At 37.3% G+C, this 22,713-nt stretch overlaps 2 protein-coding genes across 3 annotated transcripts in view; both read right to left on the bottom strand.

The window, feature by feature from the left end:
• LOC131435388 (leucine-rich repeat transmembrane neuronal protein 1-like) overlaps positions 1-17,854 on the bottom strand; it is a 30,030-nt gene extending 12,176 nt beyond the window's left edge. The window contains exon 1 of one of the 2 annotated variants that reach the window (XM_058603212.1): positions 17,757-17,854. In XM_058603212.1, the coding sequence (XP_058459195.1) occupies positions 17,757-17,779 (23 nt within the window). In that variant the 5' untranslated portion in view covers positions 17,780-17,854. Of the gene's footprint in view, positions 1-17,392; positions 17,597-17,756 lie in introns of those variants that run through there. The other variant, XM_058603213.1, reaches the window with a different exon arrangement.
• Positions 17,855-18,677: 823 nt separating this feature from the next.
• Positions 18,678-22,014, bottom strand: LOC131437561 (inner centromere protein). Its single transcript, XM_058606987.1, has 4 exons — positions 21,654-22,014; positions 19,426-21,518; positions 19,072-19,367; positions 18,678-18,993 (listed from the first exon to the last, which is right to left on the bottom strand). The coding sequence occupies exons 1-4, from the start codon at positions 21,732-21,734 to the stop codon at positions 18,800-18,802; spliced, it is 2,664 nt and encodes an 887-aa protein (XP_058462970.1). The 5' UTR covers positions 21,735-22,014; the 3' UTR covers positions 18,678-18,799.
• Between the last annotated feature and the right edge of the window lie 699 nt (positions 22,015-22,713).

Below are 22,713 nucleotides of genomic sequence, written 5' to 3'. Positions count from 1 at the left end.
ACGGTACTCACCTTCACTCGTGAGCACACCACCAGGAGTATTGAATGCTACGCTTCGTGCCCGTGTTGAAAAACATACACCGAACGCATTAGAAAAAGCACCCGTAACGGTGGTCGTGTAATTGTCAAACACCGGTGCTTGGATTTTCGGGCAGCACTGAAGTCGAGTGTTCCTGACTTCGGCAAACACCGAAGCCGAGTATTTCCGATTTTGCCATATACGTTGCTTGTACTATAAGCACTAGAGATGGTCGGGTATCGGGTATTTTACCCGAAACCCGACCCGTACCCGTACCCGACGGGTTTTTGGTCGGGTACGGGTAAAAATTTTTATTTTCAATCGGGTACGGGTCGGGTACGGGTAAAAAATTTTACTGCTCGCTCGGGTACGGGTCGGGTACGGGTAAAAAAATTTACTGCTCACACGGGTACGGGTCGGGTACGGGTAATTTTTTTTTTCTGATCGATTACCCGACCATTTGTACTTCACATAAATATATTTACACGTTGACGAGAATTTTTTATTGCAAAACAGTTCTTCCGAAAAATAAACAATTTGATTCAAGGGGTTTTGACATTTCCAGAAGAAAAAAAACATTTCTTTTCTCCATTAAAAAAGCGATCAATCATAGTTACGTGAAAAGTTATGTGAATATTTCCCGCCCTACTTTGTTTATAACATATTTAATAAGACACACTGCCTTAGCTCTAAGATGTTGCGGTCGGAATCTACTTTTCACGTAGGTTTTAATGGACTGCCATTTTAAAGCTGTTTAATGCACAATCCAGTAAAAATTATTTGATTCATATATAAAATGTAGTGTAGTACTTATATCACATTCAGATACCAGAAAACTTTTATATTGAATATTGGATGGAGATTTTCGAAATTTTCATATAATTCATTAAGATTCTTACCATAAAACATTTATTTCAGAAAATCTACATAGAAGTTCTTCCTATTCTTCATTTCTGGGTGGTGTCACCTCACTTGAAATGACACTGATTGATGGCACAGCAAGTTGGGCTATACTGCCAGTTAATTTTCGTTTCTTTTCACTGGACTACAAGTGGAAATCTCGATGCGTGACAACGTGGAGTCGCAAAAGTACGGGTGAAAATCTTTTCTCGCGAAATACTCAAATTTTCACCGTGTTCACTCGTTGAGGGTTTCACCGGAGGCGGCACAGAAGTTCAATGGCTGTAAAAACCACCAGCTACCGTTAACATCGTGGGTGTGGGTTTGTGAGGCTTACAAAACGGGCACAGTTGACAGATAAATTTAAATCAAAATCATAATTCATTTTGCTTTGTAGTAAAAAATTGCAACCAAAAAAAAATTCCTGCGAATGTTCATACTACTTACACTTGAAGGACTCACTGTTCACCATTTTTAAAATTGATTTTTTCACACCGGGAATACACGTACATTGTTTGATGTTTGGTCAATACACGTAAACGAACTGATGATACTCTATTCATTTTAGGGGATGCTCGCATAACATTCGTTTTCGTCACGTATAATATTCAATTAGACATTTTGGAACCATTTTACGTGATTTTTCAAGTGAATTTTTATTTGTGTGTGAAGATAATGAGCACGCTTACTTGTGGCTCTAAAAGCGGACCTTACACGATCATTAAAAGTGTCATTAATAAAAAAAATAATATCATTTCAATGAACGTGTAATGGTCAGTAATGACGAGATTTCTGTCAAATTTGAAATACATCATTACTTAGTCATCATTAAAAATGACAAAAATAATGCTCGTGTAAGGGCCGCTAAAGAATCGAATCAAAAGTCACACAGTTTCGTAAAAACCATACCTACCAAAAATTTAATACAACGGGTATTACGACATTTTGGGTAAATATGCTTCTCGAAAAATTTGAGTTGATATTACTCCCTTTTGTTGACATTTGTAAATGAGTATAAAATACCAAAGACATTGAAAATCTGCAGGGTCCGCCATCTAACATTTATTTTTGAACTAGCGGTTATTTCGACATTAGTAACCTTAATGTCACTTCTGATTTGACAGAAACTTAGTTGTATCCTTCCGCTGAACGAAAATGGTTGTGTGTACGCTTGAGAAACGTGTGAAAATAGTGCAGTTTTACTTTGAAAATCATGGTAATGTTGCGGAATGTGTGCAAAAAAATCATCTTCTCGGATGAGGCGCATTTTCATCTCGGCGGGTTTGTTAATAAGCAAAATTGTCGCATCTGGGGGACGGAAAACCCGCACGTTATCGTGGAGAAGCCGATGCATCCTCAGAGAGTGACGGTTTGGTGCATCATTGGCTCATTTATCTTCGTAAATGAGCAGGAGCCGTCGCCACGGTCAACGGCGAGAGCTACCGCACCATGATTAGCGATCCTGTTACTTGAAGAGGAAGACTTGGACACCATTTGGTTCCAACAAGACGGCGCTCCGAGCCACACAGCCAACGCTACGATCGATCTTCTGCGCACAGTCCTCGAAGATCGAATTATCAATCGAAATTCGAATGTTGTTTGGCCGCCTCGGAGCTGTGATTTGACGCCGTTAGACTATTATCTTTGGGGAGCTTTCAACGATAAGTGTTATGTGGACAAGCCAGAGACAATTCAAGCTTTGAAGGACAACATTCGTGCAGCCATAGCTGAAATAAAGCTGCGTACTGCAAGGCCAGCCGAGGCAGCCATTTGAATGAAATTATATTCGACAATTAATCGGAAGGATTGTACTTTAATATGAGAAAAATAAATTTTGAAATCGAATGAACCGTTTGTGTTTTATTGCATGTTTAAAAAAAAGTTACATGGCGGACCCTGTATTCATGCTTCACAATGTATTTATATTTTGTCGTGAATACGACTTACTTTACTATGGGGTGCCCTCTGAGAGAGTGATAAGTTTTGTCGTGAATACGACTTACTTTACTATGGGGTGCCTTTTCAAAATTAGCCATATGGAAGAATGGGCAGAACTTAATCGTGAATATCTCGACTTGTATTAAAGGCAGCAACATAATTCTTTCTCCATTTCATCACAAATATGATCAGGAATTTAGGATAATATTTTGAACAGTGTGAGATAACCACAAACAACTCAAATATTAAGTTTTCTCAAACTTTGAAAACCACGCGGAAAACTCTTTACTTTTGCTTGGCTTTTTCGCGCAAGGACGACGATTTTGAGGTAGTCAGGCACATATCTTCAACTGATTGCGTATAAAAGAGGAACCGTTGTCGAAATTTGATCATTTCTTCTTGTGCGTTGGATGCAAGCAGACGTCGTGGGACCAGCAGCTTCGGAGAGTGCACCTTCTGCGTGGTTGAAAACCTCAAACGATCAGGTCGCAACTCTCATTTAGACTTCAGTCGTCAGGTGGAGCAGTCGGCAATGAAAGCAGACCTTTTGCGTGGTATAAAGCCTCAAACGCTTAGGTCGTGCTTTCATTTGAACTTCAATCGTCGGGAGCAGCGGTCGTCAATAATGAGAGTTTTAGTTTTAGAATTGCAACTGATCTCTGAGTCTGTTCTGGGTTCTAAATTTAGTTCTTGAACTCAGGTCCAGTTCCTTACTCTAGAATTCTTCTATTCGGTTCTTTTTAGAACCATTATAATACTCTCAAAGAATTATGCGAAACATTGCTTTACTCTATACAACCCATTTGATGGTCGTGACGAAAAATCGTCTTCAAGTTTCAGAGCTTAGTTCCGGAATATGGGTTTAGAATTCAGAGCCTGTGTGCTGAACTGGATTCTGAAAAAAGATTCCGGAATTGATTTCAGTTTCGAAATTGAAGTTCTAGAACTAAAATCCAACTGAGTTCTGAGTCTGTTCTAAGTTCTGAATTTAGTTCTTGAACTCAGATCCAGTTCCTAGTCACAGAATTCTTCAAATCGGTTCTTTTTAGAACCATAATAATCGAATTCGAAAGTAGAAAGAAATTGTGTCAGTTTTATTCGTATTCACGACATCCAGTTATGTCTCTGACATTACACACCCGTACTTTTTGATCGTGAATATCTCTTGTTGTATCTAACGAATCAACATAATTTTTGCTACATGCCATCGGAAATATGATCACAATTTTATGATAAAAATTTCAGTTGTGTGACATAATCTCAAATAATTCAAAATTAAACTTTTCTGAAATGTTTGGTATAAACCAGTATCATAGAGGATAATGCATAAGGCGCGTTTGCCTTTCTCGTATTTTGAAAGCTCATAGCTTAGTGATCTGTGAAAGGATTTATATAATTTAACTACCAATAGAATCGAAATTTTTCAACTTTAACGTGTATAGCAACAGCATTGAAATATTTCAATAGTACACTATTGAAAAACCTGTCTCATTTGACCCATGTCAACACCAGCCAATCAGAACGCGTTCTGAGTAAGAGAACCAAATATCTGCTGCTGTACAACAAATCGTTCGAGAAAACTGTTCCGAACAGTGTTTAATATCGTAGTGAGTTCCACAATTTGGTCCTTCTGAAAGGCAGGAATGAGTCCCGTACAGCATCCGGATAGTTTCTTTCAATGAAATGCAAATCCGAAATGAAATATCGAAATAAAAATTCTATATGCTGCTATTTTTATAGCCGTTAGGACCGCCCATTAGTGAAAAAGCTACAACCGAAATCAGGTAAAAACAAGCCTCTCAACAAAAATTGGATCAGTTTGGATTTTATCGCCACTACGAGCAGATGTATTTTGCGTCGTTTCTCCTCCGACAAGAGCGATTACGTCACAGCTGCCAGTCATTAGCATTGGTGAAAAAGCAACACTGGAGAGCATCACACAATACCAGCCGTTCTAATGGCTCTAAAAGTTTTCTAAAGAACTATTAGGGTTTCTTGCTCACATATCGAAGGGAAATATCCTCAGTTTAGTGCACTTTTCGCTGTGTGAAATTCACAGTAATCTAGATCAAGTGAAGCCTTCTTTGTTTTTGCGAAAAATGTGGAAAAGGGGAATGCTTGCATAATTCATACAATTGATCAATTAATGGGTGTTCGGAAGTGTTAAGGAACATGTCAGTTGTTTTCGTATTCACGACATCCAGTTATGTCTCTGACATTACCCACCCGCCTTTTTAAATGTAAACAAGCATTTTAATGTATTTTACTTACCAACTAGAGCCTGGTACGGCTCGATATCTAAAACACTTTAATTTTTCCATACTGAATTTTGGTAAAATTTTTCCTACTCATTCGGGTCGGGTACGGGTACAGGTAATTTTTAATCGGGTACGGGTCGGGTACGGGTAAAATTTTTATTTTTTTTTCGGGTACGGGTCGGGTACGGGTAATTTTTTTAAATTATTGATCGGGTACGGGTCGGGTACGGGTAATTTTTTTATTTTTTGATCGGGTACGGGTCGGGTACGGGTAAATTTTTTTGCTGATCACTCGGGTACGGGTCGGGTTCGGGTATAAGAATTTCTATACCCGACCATCTCTAATAAGCACCTATAGCGACACGGTATGACGAAAAATGCGTTTAAATGATTAATTCTTTTTTCATCAATACGCGTCTGATTGAATTCAATTGATCGACAATATAACCAACGCATGGGTGCTCTTCGGTGCCTTCGCGAAATTGAAAACACTCGGCTCCGGTGTTTAACGAAACTGAAAATACGCGGTTTCGGTGTATGCCGAAGCTTGAAACACCAGTGCCGAAAATAAAACAGCGCCACGAGCACCGTGGCTTCAGATATTGCGTTTCGTGTTCCTCTTTGTGCACTGGCACGCAATGGCATTCTCAATACACGCGGTGGCGGTGGTTATATGAAGCACGCAGTGCAGTGCAGTGTTTGAACATGCCTGGCTGTTAGGTGAGTTGCTCCTTCACTCCTTCGTTGTGCTTCAGCGTGACCTTGACTCAGGATTTGGCTGCTGCGATGCGGGTAGCAAACAATAGAAATAACTGCTGCCCGAGGATAGCACAATAGCGTCTACTGTCGATACCGATACAAAACCGGTGCACAGTAGAGATTGTCGGGTATAGAAATTCTTATACCCGAACCCGACCCGTACCCGAGTGATCAGCAAAAAAAATTACCCGTACCCGACCCGTACCCGATAAAAAATTTAAAAAATTACCCGTACCCGACCCGTACCCGATCAATAACACAAAAAAATACCCGTACCCGACCCGTACCCGAAAAAAAAAAATTTACCCGCACCCGACCCGTGCCCGATTAAAAATTACCTGTACCCGTACCCGACCCGAATGAGTAGTAAAAATTTTACCAAAATTCAGTATGGAAAAAATAAAGTGTTTTAGATATCGAGCCGTATCAGGCTCTAATTGGTAAGAAAAATACATTAAAATGCTTGTTTACTTTTAAACATATAAATACAATGTGAAGCATGAATAATGTAATGTAACTTTTTTTTAAACATGCAAACCATTTTCGTTCAGCGGAAGGATACAACTAAGTTTCTGTCAAATCAGAAGTGACATTGAGGTTACCAATGTCGAAATAACCGCTAGTTCAAAAATAAATGTTAGATGGCGGACTCTGTAGATTTTCAATGTCTTTGGTACTTTATACTAATTTACAAATGTGAACAAAAGGGAGTAATATCAACTCAAATTTTTCGAAAAGTATATTTACCCAAAATGTCGTAATACCCGTTGTTTTCAATTTTGGGTAGGTATGGTTTTTACGAAACATTGCGACTTTTGATCCAATTCTTTAGAACCACAAGTAAGCGTGCTCATTATCTTGACACACAAATAAAAATTCACATTCGAATCACTTGAAAAATCACGTAAAATAGTTCCAAATGTCAAATTAAATATTACACGTGACGAAAATGAATGTTATGCGAACATCCCCTAAAATGAATAGTGTGTTATCAGTTCGTTTACTTGAATTGACAAAAGAATCAAACAATGTACGTGTATTCCCGGTGTGAAAAATTCAATTTTGAACATGGTGAACAGTGAGTCCTTCAAGTGTAAGTAGTTTGAACATTCGTAGGAAATTTTTTTGGTTACAATTTTTCACTACAAAGCAAAATGAATTATGATTTTGATTTAAATTAATCTGTCAACTATGCCCGTTTTGTAGCCTCACAAACCCACACCCACGATGTTATCGGTAGCTGGTGGTTTTTACAGCCATTGAACCGGTGGAACCCTCAACGAGTGAACACGGTGAAAATTTGAGTATTTCGCGAGAAAAGATTTTCACCCTTACTTTTGCGACTCCACGTTGTCACGCATCAAGATTTTCACTTGTCCAGTGAAAAGAAACGAAAATTAACTAGCAATATAGCCCAACTTGCTGTGCCATCAATCGGTGTCATTTCAAGTGAGGTGACACCACCTGGTGAATAAGAAGAACTTCTATGCAGATTTTCTGAATTAAATGTTCATGTTTTTATGGTAAGAATCCTAATGATTTTTATGAAAATTTTGAAAATCTCCAACCAATATTTAAAATAACAGTTTTCTGGTATCTGAATGTGATATGAGTACTACACTACATTTTATATACTGCCCATCCTTGCATATCAGTCCCATATGGAAAATCGGCATGTTGAGAAAAAGACGATCAAAAGTTTATTTCCGATTTTTTTAATTTATTGTGCTCCCTAATGCTGGTCCCGGGTTGGCGGTTCAATGCATAGGACGCTGGTCTTACAAGCCAGCTGTCGTATGTTCGAGTCCCGACCTGGAAGGATTCTTAGTGTCAGTAGGATTCATAGTACTAGCCATGCAATGATTCTGTACGCTAAGAATCGGCTGCGAAGTCTGTTGAAACAGAAAGGCCAAATTCCACGAAAGGAATGTAATGCCAAGACTTTGCTTTGCTCCCTAATGCTAAATCTTGGTATTATTACATGAAATATCGGTAATACACCTTTGCTGTTCCAATATTGCAACAAATGAAATTATTGAAATTTTGCACTGAATGGGACTGATATGCGGGTACTTTAGCATATGGGACACAGATATGAGTTGATATTTTTTTATATTTTACTGAACAAACCCTCAACTTTAATTGCAATTTCTGAGAGTATATTGAGGAAAGACTCCATTCCTCAAGCTAACTCAAAATTGGCGAAAATCGATATGAGACTGATATGCGAGTATGGGCAGTATATGAATCAAATAATTTTTACTGGATTGTGCATTAAACAGCTTTAAAATGGCAGTCCATCAAAACCTACGTGAAAAGTAGATTCCGACCGCAACATCATAGAGCTAAGGCAGTGTGTCTTATTAAATATGTTATAAACAAAGTAGGGCGGGAAATATTCACATACCTTTTCACGTAACTATGATTGATACTTTTTTTAAATGAAGAAAAAATGAAAAAGATGCCAGTTGACAGGTCTGGTCCTAGGCGCGAATGTCAAAACCCCTTGAATCAAATTGATTATTTTTCGGAAGAACTGTTTTGCAATGAAAAAGTCTCGTCAACGTGTAAACATATTTCTGTGAAGTACAAATGGTCGGGTAATCGATCCGAAAAAACAATTTACCCGTACCCGAGTGAGCGGTAAATTTTTTTACCCGTACCCGACCCGTACCCGAGTGAGCAGTAAAATTTTTTACCCGTACCCGACCCGTACCCGATCGAAAATAAAAATTTTTACCCGTACCCGACCAAAAACCCGTCGGGTACGGGTACGGGTCGGGTTTCGGGTAAAATACCCGATACCCGACCATCTCTAGTGCACAGACAAAACTCACTTGCGGGGATGCTACTTTTTATCACTTTTATTTAATGCCTATACTACAGCCTCTGCTGTGATAGGCACCTTCGTCTTACCGATGTCGATTGTTAAAAAAACGCGTGTGCTCACTTCGAACATTCGGTTACGAATGTACATACTATTTCAATATTGCAACAAATGAAATTATTGAAATTTTCACTGAATGGGACTGATATGCGAGTATTTTGCATATGGGACAGACATGAGTTGATATTTTTTTTCACATTTTACTGAACAAACCCTCAACTTTTATTGCAATTTCTGAAAGTATATTGAGGATAGATTTCATTCCTCAAGCTAACTCAAAATTGGCGAAAATCGATATGGGACTGATATGCGAGTATGGGCATTGTATAGTATAGATATTGTTAGATATAGTAAAGGACTTTTTACACATATCCGATTCGGTTCAGTGTCGGCACGGGACCGTACACGGACACCGATATTGTTTCATTTGTTTTCTATGCGCGCATTCACACTTAGCCGACACAGCGTCATTTCAGTGTAACTTAAGTTTGTCAGCGCCTTTGCTGTACCGGAACGGAAACAACACGGAAGGGTTCCGATCAGAGATGCCAGGTAAAAATTTCAAATATCTTCAGACAGGGTTGCAAAAGTCAGTAAATCCGAGCAAATGTCAGTAATTTCTCTAGAAAGTATCAGTCAGTAATTTCTCTAGAAAGTATCTCTGGCAGACAGCAATTTCTCTATTAAATATGATAAGCGAAACTGATTTGGCGAGCAAAAAACAAAAGGTCGCAGCAATTTCAAAAGTCTGTGAATTTGACGAAAATCTGCGAAAAACTCGATTTTAAAGTCTGCAACAAACAATGTCTGCAGCACTATATACGAAATCTGCAGATTTACAGACAAATCTTCAGACCTGGCATCTCTGGTTCCGATAGAAATTTGCACGATCGATTCATATGTAAATAGCACTTCAATTTAATATGATTTTTCATTTCAATACATACCTTATGATCAAAAAAGAACCGGAATTTTATTAAAAAACGCAAAATTTCAATTTTTAATAAATTTCTTTATTATCGCCTTCAAAGTGCTCTCCTCCTGCGGCAATACATGCATGCCAACGCTTGATCCAATTTTCCATACAAGTTTTATAGGCCGCCGAAGGTATGGCCTTTAGTTTACGCAGCGAATTCTCTTTTATGGTCTCTATGGTCTTTTGAGTCTGGGGAAGAGGAAAAAGTCACACGGGGCCATATCTGGAGAGTACGGTGCTTGGTTGATGATATTGGTCACTATCTGCGTTGGAAATCATCTCTTTGGCCACATCAACACGACGCTGTTTTTGAGTGAAATTCAGCTTTTTTGGCACCAGCCGAGATGCGACGCGTTTCAAACCCAAAACATCAGTTAAAATGTGTTCGGCTGATCCATAAGAGATGCCCAACAACACAGCAATCTCTCTAATCGGTACAGAATGATTTTGCAACACGATTTGCTTCGCCGATTCAATGTTTTCTTCAATAACAGATGTTGTTGGGCGGCCAGGGATCTCATCATGATCCAAGCTTGTACGACCACCTTTGAAGCGTTTATACCACTCGTATGCCTGTGTTTGTCCTAGACACGATTCACCAAAGGCCTTTTCTAACATTTTCAACGTTTCGGAACACTTAAATCCATTTCAACACAAAATTTGATGCACGCACGTTGTTCTAAATTTTCATCCATTATAAAAATCGCCACACGAAAATTTTTCAACTTTTTTGTATAGACGCCAAACAAAAACTAATCGTACGATATGCGTCAAAATTTGACAGAATGTATATAAAAGTGTTGCCAACGTTGAGAGAATAAAAGTTTACCGATTGGACAAGCGCGGGAATTTTAAAATGAAAATTCCGGTTCTTTATTTATCATAAGGTAACCAAAGCGATTTGTTTTAAGATTTCATGTGAAAATTCACTAAGATGCAAGATTCACTTATTTTCCACTAAGTTTTGATGTGTTTTCACTTTTGATGTGATGTGTTTTGCTATTGAATCGAACTGCATATGTTAAACACTTCATTGTATAGTGGAAATGGGTACAGCACAAATGTATGTGCAAACACTTGAATCGCTCAACTGTGTTTCAATTGAAATCTACGCGAAAAACAATTTGTGACATTTGTATAAAATTCATATAGAATCTAAAGGTAACGAACGTTTTGATGTTCATTTCAGATAAATGTAGCATGCTTTCCACTAAATATCAACAGCTTTTACTTATTATATGAGTTAAGTGTATGTGCATGAATGTTCATGTGTGTAGTGATAGTTCAAATGCTTTGCACATGATGCTAGCGTGCAAATTATTTTCAGTGTATTGAAAGCACTTTCACTAAACCGGAACGGAAAGGTGGGAATAGTTCTTTAATTAGTTAGCGGCACATCTTAGAATAAATTGTTTGTAATCTTAGTTTTTTTTTTGTTTTTTGTCAGTATTATTTTTTTTTGTTTTTTGTTAGTAGTGTTAATCAACTGAGATTAGTTGCGTTCATTACCAGGGGGCTCCTTGTGGAGCTTTTTGGTGTGGGGGATGGTAGGCAATTTAAAAAAACACTGTTTTAATACACCTAGTGATGTAATGATATTATCATATCTCATATCTCATATTCATTATATTCTCATATATAACACTATGGTATTCTTTTCAAAATGTTTCTCTTCGATTCTTGAAAGAAGAGATTCTTTGTTCATTAACTAATATAACTTACAGAATGAAACAGTTCTCTGATTGGTTTGGCCATTCATGATAAAATGAACAGATTGCGCTATTGAAGGTACTTCCCGCACTGAAATCCGAGAAGCGGTATAATCGAGATCGGCTCGTATGACCATCAACATGACGTACAAACTCTACTAGTTGTTATTCAATTTTTGCTGATTTCATACGATTCTGGCATCGAACTTCAAACGACGATATTTTTGTTTAATCCGAAGAATATGCTTAATTTTTAGTAGAACCATAAGATCTTTCATTTGAGCCTAGGATTTTGAATATCGGCTCTGCCATCTCTAAGGAAAGACAGTGAGATCCTTTATTGAATATATGTCTATTATCTCCCATCGTTACTCGAAAACCGGGAGCCAGGATAGCCGGAATCGGTTTGCATGGCTACTTACTGATAATGGCTTCAGTAGTGCATATGTCAATTTAAGTTTTTGTTTTTTGTTTCACTGCTTTAAGTGAGGGTACAAAGTCTTTAACACACATTAACCTATTATTCCGGAACCGTAAGTCGGATTCGGATAAAATTTGGAAGTTTTATATTCGATCATAATACCTTTTATACCTTTAAATTTGTTCAAATCGGTTGCGTCATCTCTGAGAAAAGTGAGGAATTAATTTGAAATTGAATTTTTTACATTAATCACCCTGTAATTCCGTAACTGGAAGTCGGATCGAAATAAAATTCAGAAACTTTGTATGAGACTATTATACCTTTTATTTGAATTTAGATTTGCGGAAATCGGTTCTGCCGCTTCTAAGAAAAATTAGTGCACTTGTTTTCATTTTTTTTACATATCACCTAGTAAATACGGAACCAGATGTCAGATTCAAATTAAATTCAAGAACTTTGAATGGGACTACAAGACCTTGCATTTGAACCTGTGTTTATGAAAATCGATTCAGCCATCTCCGAGAAAAATGAGTGCAAAAAAATGGATAAAAATACATGCATACGCACATACACACATGCACACACAAATACATACACACATACAGATATTTTGCGTACTCGACGAACTGAGTCAAATGGTATATGACACTCGGCTCGACTTTTCGGGCCCCGGATGAAAAATCGGTTTTCACAGAGCTTGCATAACCTTTCAATTTTTCGTAATAGGGGACTTAAATGCAGAGCATGTCCAGTGGAATTGTAGGCAAAATAACAGTAATGGTAAAATACTTCATAATCAACTCTCAGCTGGTTACTTCACAGTTCTTCATCCCAGTAATCCGACTTGCTTCTCTTCCGTGAAAAATCTTTCTACAATTGATCTGATTCTAACAGATCAAAGTCACATTTGTAGTGAACCGATTACACATGCTGACTTTGACTCAGATCATCTTCCTGTAACATTCAGACTTTCCAACGAAGCTATAATCAATCCAATTAGTTGTATATTCAACTATCATAGAGCTAATTGGTTGGATTACAGATCTCACATTGAAAATCATGTGGATCATGAAACTATTTTAGAAGATTCTGCGGACATCGACACAGCAATTGATAATTTGAATCATTACTTTATCGAAGCTAGAAATCTTTCAGTTCCCAAAGCTCAAACTAAATTAAATTCTCCTATCATCGATGACAATCTTCAACTACTCATTCGGTTAAAGAATGTTCGTCGACGACAAAATCAACGTTCTCGTGATCCTGCTATGAAAAACATAGTTAAGGATTTACAAAAAGTTGAAGTTGAACAAATTAAACCTTATTCTAAACCTTTTTGGAAACTTTCTAAGGTTCTTAAGAAACCTCAGAAACCAATCCCTGCTCACAAGGAAGTAAATCAAATACTTCTTACAAATGACAAAAAAGCTCAAAAACTTGCTCAGCAGTTCAAGAGTGTCCACAATTTTAATTTGAACGTTGTGAGTCCTATCGAAAATTAAGTCTCACTGAAATATGATCATATTTCAACTAAAGTTTTATTACAAGATGACATTATTGAGACGAATTTTGATGAAATTAAGTCAATCATTAGGAAACATAAAAACATGAAAGCTCCTGGTAATGATGGAATTTTTAATATTCTTCCCGATGTTGCCTTGAGACTCTTGGTTAAAATTTCCAACAAGTGTTTTTTTTAGCTTACTTCCCAAAAAGATGGAAAAACGCTAAAATAATTCTTACCCTCAAACCTGATAAAATCCCAGCAGAAACATCAAGTTATCGACCAATTAGTTTACTTTTTTCTATCAGTAAACTTTTTGAAAAAAATATCTTGTTGAGAATGATGTCTCATATAAATGAGAATTCAATTTTTTTTACCAGAGCAGTTTGGATTTCGTCATGAACATTCAACTACTCATCAACTAGTCAGAGTAACAACATGATAAAAGCAAATAAATCTTCTGGCTTGTCCACTGGAGTTGCTCTTCTAAACAAAAATGTCTGATTTCCAGTTTCCTATTTATTTGATCAAAATGATTCAAAATTATTTAATTGATCGTACTCTTCAGGTTAGCTATCAGAATTGTAAATCTGAATTGCTACTTGTACGAGTAGGTGTTCCGCAGGGTTCGAGCGTAGCTCCAATCTTGTATAATATTTTCACTTCTGATCTTCCAAATTAGTACAAATGAGTTACACAGACTCACAAATTATTACCATTAGATGTAATGTCACATAATACCCTCTCAGCAAACCGTTCTATTTTGTTGGCCCTTGAGCGCTTGTTAAACGACATACTGCACGAAATATTCGTTCAACTTGCTGGAACGGTTTGTTGTTGTTTTTTCTCTTGAAAAAATAGTGTGAAAAGTGTGTGTGTATGATGGTCAATATAGAAAGAAAATTTATTGTTATTCTACGTGAAATAGAAGTACTGTGCAGGTATGTAGTGTTAGTTTAAAAAAATAAGTGGAATAAATTTCAGAAATTCTCCAGTAAAACTAGTCTAACGGGGCTTCAACTCCTCATATTGAAAATGGCTCAACAATGGACCTCTGTCTGCCGGGTTTGTTGAACGAAAATAATGGCATTCGGTTCAACGGTCTGTTTCAAAATCGGCAAACGAAGTTCCCGTTAAACGATTGATTGGACTTTCATTGGACCAATGATCCAACGTATTGGACCAACGAAGGACCACCGTTGAACGTTTTTTTCTAAGAGGGTATTATAAGCAAATTCCGACAAAAATCGATGCAATCTTCAATTGAATCGATTCGCTCTCTGCATTAGTTAGTAAGTTAGTATATAAGTTCCTTTTCCCATTACACAATACAAGTAGGTTTAGAATTTTCCATACACAAAAATCACAGAATTGCGGAAGCAAATGATGTCTTCATGGTAATAACCAAATCATGTATATAATAGGGCTGAAAAATCACCACTTGTGGCTGAACACCCAATTTAAATCTTAATAATTTAATTTTAACTCATATTTCAATAAATAGTTATTAAATTATACTTTTTCATTTATGACTTCTGGTCAGTCAGTAATTTTTACTTTTTACGGTTTTTAACGATATCAAACCAGCTAGAGATTATCATATTCTTTCCCCTCTAATAATCTCTATCTGGTTTGATATCGTTAAAAACCGTAGTTATTAAAAAAAAGAGCGTTCTGTTAAGCGGTCCGCAGTGAGCCATCTCCGAGAGAATCGAGTACACATTTTTGTTACATACACACATAAAGACACACACAGACATTTGCTCAGTTTGCCGAGCTGAGTCGAATGGTATATGACATTCGGCCATCCGGGCCCCGGTTGAAATGTCGGTTTTCAGTTTTCACTATATGAGAAAGGCAAAACGTTTCAACATACTGAGATTATCAGTGCTTGCACTGTTTCGGTAATTATTTAACGATAATTAACATCTGAAAAATTTATTTTGAGTACTTCCGGTAGCACAAAGTGAATCAACATTTTACACTGATAAAAATTTGTACGATCGATTCATATGCAAATAGCACTGCAATTTGATATGCTTTTTCATTTCAGTACATACCCAAAGCGATTTGTTTTTAATTTTCATGTGCAAATTCACTAAGATGCAGAGATGCCATTTATACAGATTTATCTGTATTATACAGATTTTTACATGCGCATACAGATTTAATACAGAGTACAAATTTCTTACAGATTTCTTAAATTTAATACAGATTTCTACAGATTTCATCAAAAGTGTCGAGGAAAAAATTGAACTATCTATTAGTATTTGAGCTATCAATTAGTATTTGATTGCAATGACGAGATAAACGTTTAGGAATCAACGTACAAATCACTTTTTAAAATACACATTTTTTGTGCAGATATTTAATGAAGAACACTGAAATCCATTTATATTAAAATTTGTAACTAAATTGAACTTAAAAGTTAGACAAGTCTTGGCATCATGAAACATTATTGCCAGACTGACAGTTGTATTACCTGACTCGACGTTGCATATTGGGTTTTGGAAATCCATCTCAACTTATGAAGTGAACATTTTCAAATTAGACAAGTATATGGCACCATAATTCAATTGTTGTTGATAGGAAAAAACTATGAAATTTCGTCGATGGATATAATATAAGATATGAAATCTAATCTACCACTCTATAACCATAATCTATTGGAATAACACCTTTTAACATAGTTGTATTGTAGAAATTTCATGTTATTAGCGAATACAGATAAATACAGATATTTTATACGAATCGATACAGATTTTCTATGAAAATATCTGGCATCTCTGCTAAGATGTAAGATTAGGTTATTTTTCACTTAGCTTCGATGTGTTTTTCCTTTGGATGTGATGTGTTTTGCTATTGAATCGAACTACATGTGTTAAACACTTCATTTTCTAGTGGAGTACAGTGAGTACAGCACAAATGTATGTGCAAAACACTTGATTCAGTCAACTGTGTTTCAATTGAAATCTACGTGGGAAACGTAGACAATCATATGAGCTTCATATAGAATCTAGAGGTAACGATATATCTTAATGTTTTGATGAGCATTTCAGATAAATGTAGCATAATTTCCACTAAATATCAACAGGTCTTACACTCATTTTATGAGTTAAGTATATGTTCTCATGAGTTTTATGTGTTCTACAAGTTACTTGAAGTAGTGATAGTATAATCATCATCTTTGATTGTCTCACCAGGTCTGAAGGAAAACACCATCCCTAAACATATGAGAACGTTGTGGACAAGATTTTGGTTGCTGTTTGCGACAACATCGACAGACATCCAAGTAGAGATTTCAATGTGTGTAAAAATTTAACGGTTGTTTGGTAAAGTGATCATCAAGTTGCTATTATTCGCCTATAGAGGCGCTTCAAGCAACCCAGCAGTTGCTTATGGGATCTTTCGTTCGAGCTTTCATACAAAGGTAATTCATAGACAACTTTTTTTAATTGCACTAGCTTGGATGTCTGATCTCTGTGGTATTCTCTCGCTTTTATGCATGGTATTGGCCCGATATTTTCGATGATATTCATGAAGAGTCAACACAATGCCTACACTGATATGGAGTGAGCGTTCAGTTAATTGGAAACGTGACTTTTAGAACTGTTTCAAATTCAAGAATAATATGTATTTAATCTTTATAGACTAGAAAACAAAAATTACTTTTCGAGAGCGATTAGTGGAATGAACTAAATTGCTTTCAAAGTATATAAACGTCACAAAATAAAAACAGACACAGATACTAGTATTTCGGTGTTTTTTGTAACTTTCATCAGAGTTTCTCAAAACTTAGAATTGATATACCGATGAAGGTTGAAAAATGCATACTGAAGAAATTTTTAAATATAGTAGAATTAAATGGTATTTGAAAAAATTAGTAAATTTTGATCTACATGGTCTATGAACTAAATTCCAATCAATTGGCGCAATGAATTGAAAAGCACCCTATATTTGAAATCCAGGATTGGCCTGCATGATCTCGATTATGTAACTACTTTATCTTATCACTTCACTACCTCGACCAACTCATCCAGAGGGATCAGAAAATCGTGGCCGAGCCAGAATTGCATATCACTATTCAATCTTGATCGTCTTTAATGATAGCATAACCACCGAAATCACACCAGTTTCACTACATTTGTCAACGGAAACACTTCGAGACAGTATATTATAGGAGGTTTTATGTTATTGATCTCGACCGATACGAGACAGGTTAGATCGTGAAATATATTGAACTGAAAAATTGTCTACCGTTTGCGAAGTATTTGAAACCACTCAAATCAGAGTCAGGGTACTACATTCCGATGCGGAACTTGACCTTCTGATTCAACGGACTGCGAAGCGTACTAATAGATTATAATGTTGAATGAAACTACTCACGAAATCCAAACGCTGCAATGCATCTTCTGACTGCAATGATGCTACTGAGCTGGCCGAGGCCAGTTCGCTGAGCCTTGAGATTTTGAATAGAATCTAGACCAACGTTGACACAAACATGCATGCAAACAATAAGCGAAATTGATGTAGTTTACTCACTGTAAATGCGAAACGTGCACCAAACCGTGGATTTTATTTTGTTAAGCACTTTAGCCTCTATCGGAATATGAAGCTGATGATCTTGAACTTGACAAGTTGAAGATCCGGATGCGGGTGCTAAATAAAGTAATAGAAGGGACACGAGGGATTTTTGTCAAAACAAAAATCATTAGAAACGTTTGTAAAAATGTTCAAATGTTTATTGAATATTGTTTTAATACTTAATACGTACGAATTTGATACACATACAAAATATCAAGCAAATATTTTTTTAAGAACAAAGAAATATATTAACAAAAATACCTTAAATAGGAAATACTTACTTAGAGTGCCAGGTTTGCATGTTTTTCGGGAACGCAAATATTTTCATCCGGATATCGAGGATTTAAAAGTTTGATATGTGGTCTTGTTTTTGCATATCAAACTGATAGATAGATATTATCAATATTAGTACAAAAATATAACCATTCAAATTGAAGCTCACATTTATCTTAACACATGTGCTGCTACCTAACAAAACTCGCGGATATTTTTGTTAAGATTAGATTTTAACCTCAGATTCATTAGTTCTTGTTCTAAACTACCGCGGTTCTACTGCCGTATTGTAAACTAATTGCGAACGAACAGTCAAAATTGAAACGAGCGCGGTACAACGAGAATCGATCTTTTACGTGTTCAAAATGACACAATCTTTTACGTGTTCAAATCGACACAAGAAACATCAAACTCCCGGAAACTCTCTGCAATAAGTCGGCAACACGCAAGCACTGGAAACAATTATATTCTACAAGCCCTTGAAGCTTAACCATAATTCAAATATTTCTGTTAGTAGCTACTATTAATTTTAATTTTGTTAGATAACTATAAAGAGAGACACACACACAGATTCAGTACTTCGGCATTTGCGAATATCGAGGGGGTGTTCGCCAGACTGCGCTTGAATTTCGCTTCAGCTTCCGGGCATCAATTGAGGGAAAGATCTCACGCAAGTCCGGTGTCATTGGGGCCACCGAGAAAAATTGATCGATAACCTTCAAATTGATTTCCGGCTGTATTCTTATTGACGGCATCCGGGCTTCTTCTGCAATTAGCAAGGGATTGTCGTCAAGTTAGTATCGTTCAGTTTCAAAACCTGCTCGACGCATGTCGGAATACTTACTAGAAGACCATGCTGGCAATGGAGGACGCTTAGTCTTTTTACTAGAGGTGGCACTTTCATCGTCCGTCGAATCATCCGTTTGAATCATATCAAAATTGAAGAGAATCTTGGATTTCTCCGCTGCCACTGCAGAAGGTTTCTGTTTTTGCATTTGAAGTAGCTGCTGCTGCTGAAGACTGGCTTGTTGAAGTTTCTGCTGTTGTTGCAACTTCTGTTGGTACATCTGCTTGTGTAACTTAATCTCATAATTTTCTTTCGCTTGGTTTATCTTGAATATTTCCTGCTCCCGTTCGGCTCTAAGTACAAAAAGATATTTAGTGGAATAAAGTAACAAAAATCAAAAGTGAGTCTCACCGCTGCTGCTGCTCCAGTTTCGCTAGTTCTTCGCGCTTCAGTTCTGCCAGCTGTCGTTGATTCAATTCCTCCAAATGGCGTCGCTTCTCAAATTCCTCCATCTTCTTGGCCTTTTTTACCTGTTCAGCCCGCAGATATTCTTGCTTCTCCTGTACCAATTTGCGATATTTTTCCTCCTTTTCGCGCATCAATTTCTCTGCGTGTTCGCGTTTTTCCTTTTCGATTTGTTCTCGCTGTTGCTGTGCGAGACGTTGCTTTTCTTCACGCTTCTTCTTTTTCTCGTCCATAGCCAGCGATGAGCTGGATGAAGCCGATGATAGAGTGCCACCCAACCGTTCGACACTTGGTTCTCTCGAAAGGCTGTGTGATTTGGCTGCCAGGGTTGCGGATGCAGTTGCCGGCTTTTTTTGCAGATGAGCTAATTTAGACGCAGATGAAGACATGCCTTTGCCGTGCGGAAGAATGCTCTGAGCAGTTGGAGTTGTGACCTTAGCCGACGAAGGGAACCGTTGCGATGCAAGAGGAGTGGTGGATGTTTTGGGTGGAAAACGTGCCGGCTGATTGGGAGTCGTTGCTTTACCGGCACGAGTATGCATCGGTGAACCGATGGCAGCCTTTTCGAATGCTTCGATTCGCGTTTTGATAGGACTTTGCAAACTAAACAGTTCGTGCTGTTTCTTGGAATTGGTTTTAGACAAAATAGTGGGTTTCTTAGGAACAGAAGGTTTCTTAGATTTGGGTTTTTCTGGGCTTTCTTCTATCTGAGAATTATCTTCTGTCATTATGCTGGCGTTGATCAGAACCTGCTGCTTTTCGTTAGCATTTTTGGTTTCCATCACAAAAGTACTATTGCCTGGCCCGGGTAGCTGACGAACATCAAATGTTGCGTTGGCAGCATTTTCCGGTGACTTCACTTGGAATGTTCCATTCACAGCATTTGTCGGAGATGGCACAACAAATGTTCCATTCGTTGCCGATATTGAAAATGTTCCATTTTTACAATCCATGGCGAATGTTTTGTTTTTTTCGATTCCTGGTCCGATAACCACCTTATCTAGGGAAACTGCAACCGATCGCATGATTGCATCACCTTCAAGTGCATCTTCGTAAACGGATTTTTCAGATTGCACAGGACTTGTGTTAGCCGAAGCCTTTTCCATTATACTTGATTGATTTATTTTGTTTTTTTCCTCTAGTGATATTTTCTCCGTTTTGATGTGTATCTTTTCCATTTCCAACTGAGCCGATTGTTTTTTCTTGCGAATGCGCTCAGAAGTTTTTGTAATAGAAGTGTTCGATACTATAGATTCTGATGAAGAAACGGCTGATGACGTCTCATCAGCATCTTTTTCACGTTTAATAGGAAGCGGAAATACGTGAGAATTTTTAGTTTTAGATTTATCCATTCGCTTTGGTCGACTTTTGGTTTTTACTTGAGCCAATGACGGGGGAGGCATTGAAGGAGGCGGCATCTTCTCAGTGGCTTCATCATCCGACAAAACTTCAACTTTCATAATAGGTTGCGGAATCACCATAATAGACATTTCCCTAGATGGAGCTTCTTCTGCTTCTTTTTCCTTTTCATTAGTACTTCCGAAACCTTCATCATTCGATTTCCGCTTTTCGGTTTCACACTTATTTTGGTCAAATGGAGTTACCCCATTCATTGCATTGGCATCATTTTCCGTGTCTATTTCCATTGGTTCGACGGTATCCTTTCTCGCTTCTAGCGAGATTCGTTCTTGCTTGATTGTAATACTCGGCTGTCGCATTTTCGTTGTCAATTTAGGTTCCTTCAAATTTTGCGAAGCTTTTACCCGAGCCGAACGAGCAGGACGATTGCGGCTCTCTTCAAGCTCTGGTGGGACTTTCGACTGAGTGTCTTGCTGTTCGTGACTATCATGGATACTCTTTTTTCTATGACTTGTCTGTGACATGACCGTACTACTATTAGATGCGTGGGATGTTTCGTGTTCTTGATCACGACCACTATCTTCTATTGAATCCAACCGCTTGGGACGTTTCTTGTTCTGAATAGGTGTCCCAGCAGAAATGGACTGCAGAACATGCTCGTCCAGTTTCTGAGTGCATTTCTAAAAAAAACCGATATAAATTCAATCATATGAGATATCCACATATTGTAATTCCCATTGGAATTGCAAACCAACGCAATCCATAGCGGGGCGTAACACTACGAAATTCACAGCTGCTATCAGCAACAATTTTACCTGAAATTCCTCCTGTAGACGAGTTTCAGCTGCGAGCGTTTGAAGTATCAATTCCTCAAATTTATTCATTAAGTCATCCATCGTTTTACACTTCGTATCTGATCGGATGTGAAAAACGTTTATTCATACCCACAATGGGTTCCAAACACAATATAGGAAACTATAAACACAACCACGAATGCATATAATATATAGGATTACATCAATTGAACACTCGCTCAGGAATAGAAAACACAGAGAATATAGCAAATAATGCAAAAATAACTACAATGTTCACAAAATTGAAATTCAACGGCGGCTACCGCAAAACGAAGCAAACAGAAAAACCGAAAAGGGATCGAGCAATTCGAACACTGAACTGAAACTTATCGACAACTGGCCGGTCGTTTTGAATTGACGACCCACTGTAAAACAAATGGTCAATGAAGTAGTGTGAATTGTTTCAGTGTCAGAAACATTTCGAAATAGAACCACAGACAAATTTATCTTTGATAGAACGCTCGTTATTATTGAATTTTATTCAATGTTTCATTTTGTGAAAAATCACGTGAAATGGTGGTTTTAAACGCTAAATTGAATATTTTACGTGACTGAAATGCGCGATCCTATGCGAACATCCCCTAAGGTGAATGGAATCGTTAATACAATTTAGGTGAATTAATATTACGTTCAACAATCTACGTGCACACTTAAATTTTTTAGCTGAGTCTCGGCAAAAAAATGCCGAGATTCGCACAGCCGAGTAATCAGCAATCATCTCGGCAAAAATAAAATAACTGAGCGTCTCAGCACCCTCAAATTTGTCAAACGTCAAATATTGCCGAAATCGCCAGCATAAGATTTACTGTTTGCTCAGTGAAAAGTTCGCTGAATATTCGGCAATCCAATAAAATGGAAAAAAACAAATTACCGAATCATCAGTAATTAAAAATCTAGTCAAATAATTTTGTTTGTAATTTCTAAACATTATAAACACACCATTCAGGATCAAAAATTCATTTTATTAACACTTAAAGGAGGCTTACAAATTTGTTGCCAGTAGTGCTTTAAGCCTCTACCT

This window comes from Malaya genurostris, chromosome 3 (genome assembly GCF_030247185.1).
Source record: "Malaya genurostris strain Urasoe2022 chromosome 3, Malgen_1.1, whole genome shotgun sequence".
Classification (NCBI taxonomy): domain Eukaryota; kingdom Metazoa; phylum Arthropoda; class Insecta; order Diptera; family Culicidae; genus Malaya; species Malaya genurostris.
This window is presented reverse-complemented; position numbering and strand designations above follow the sequence as displayed.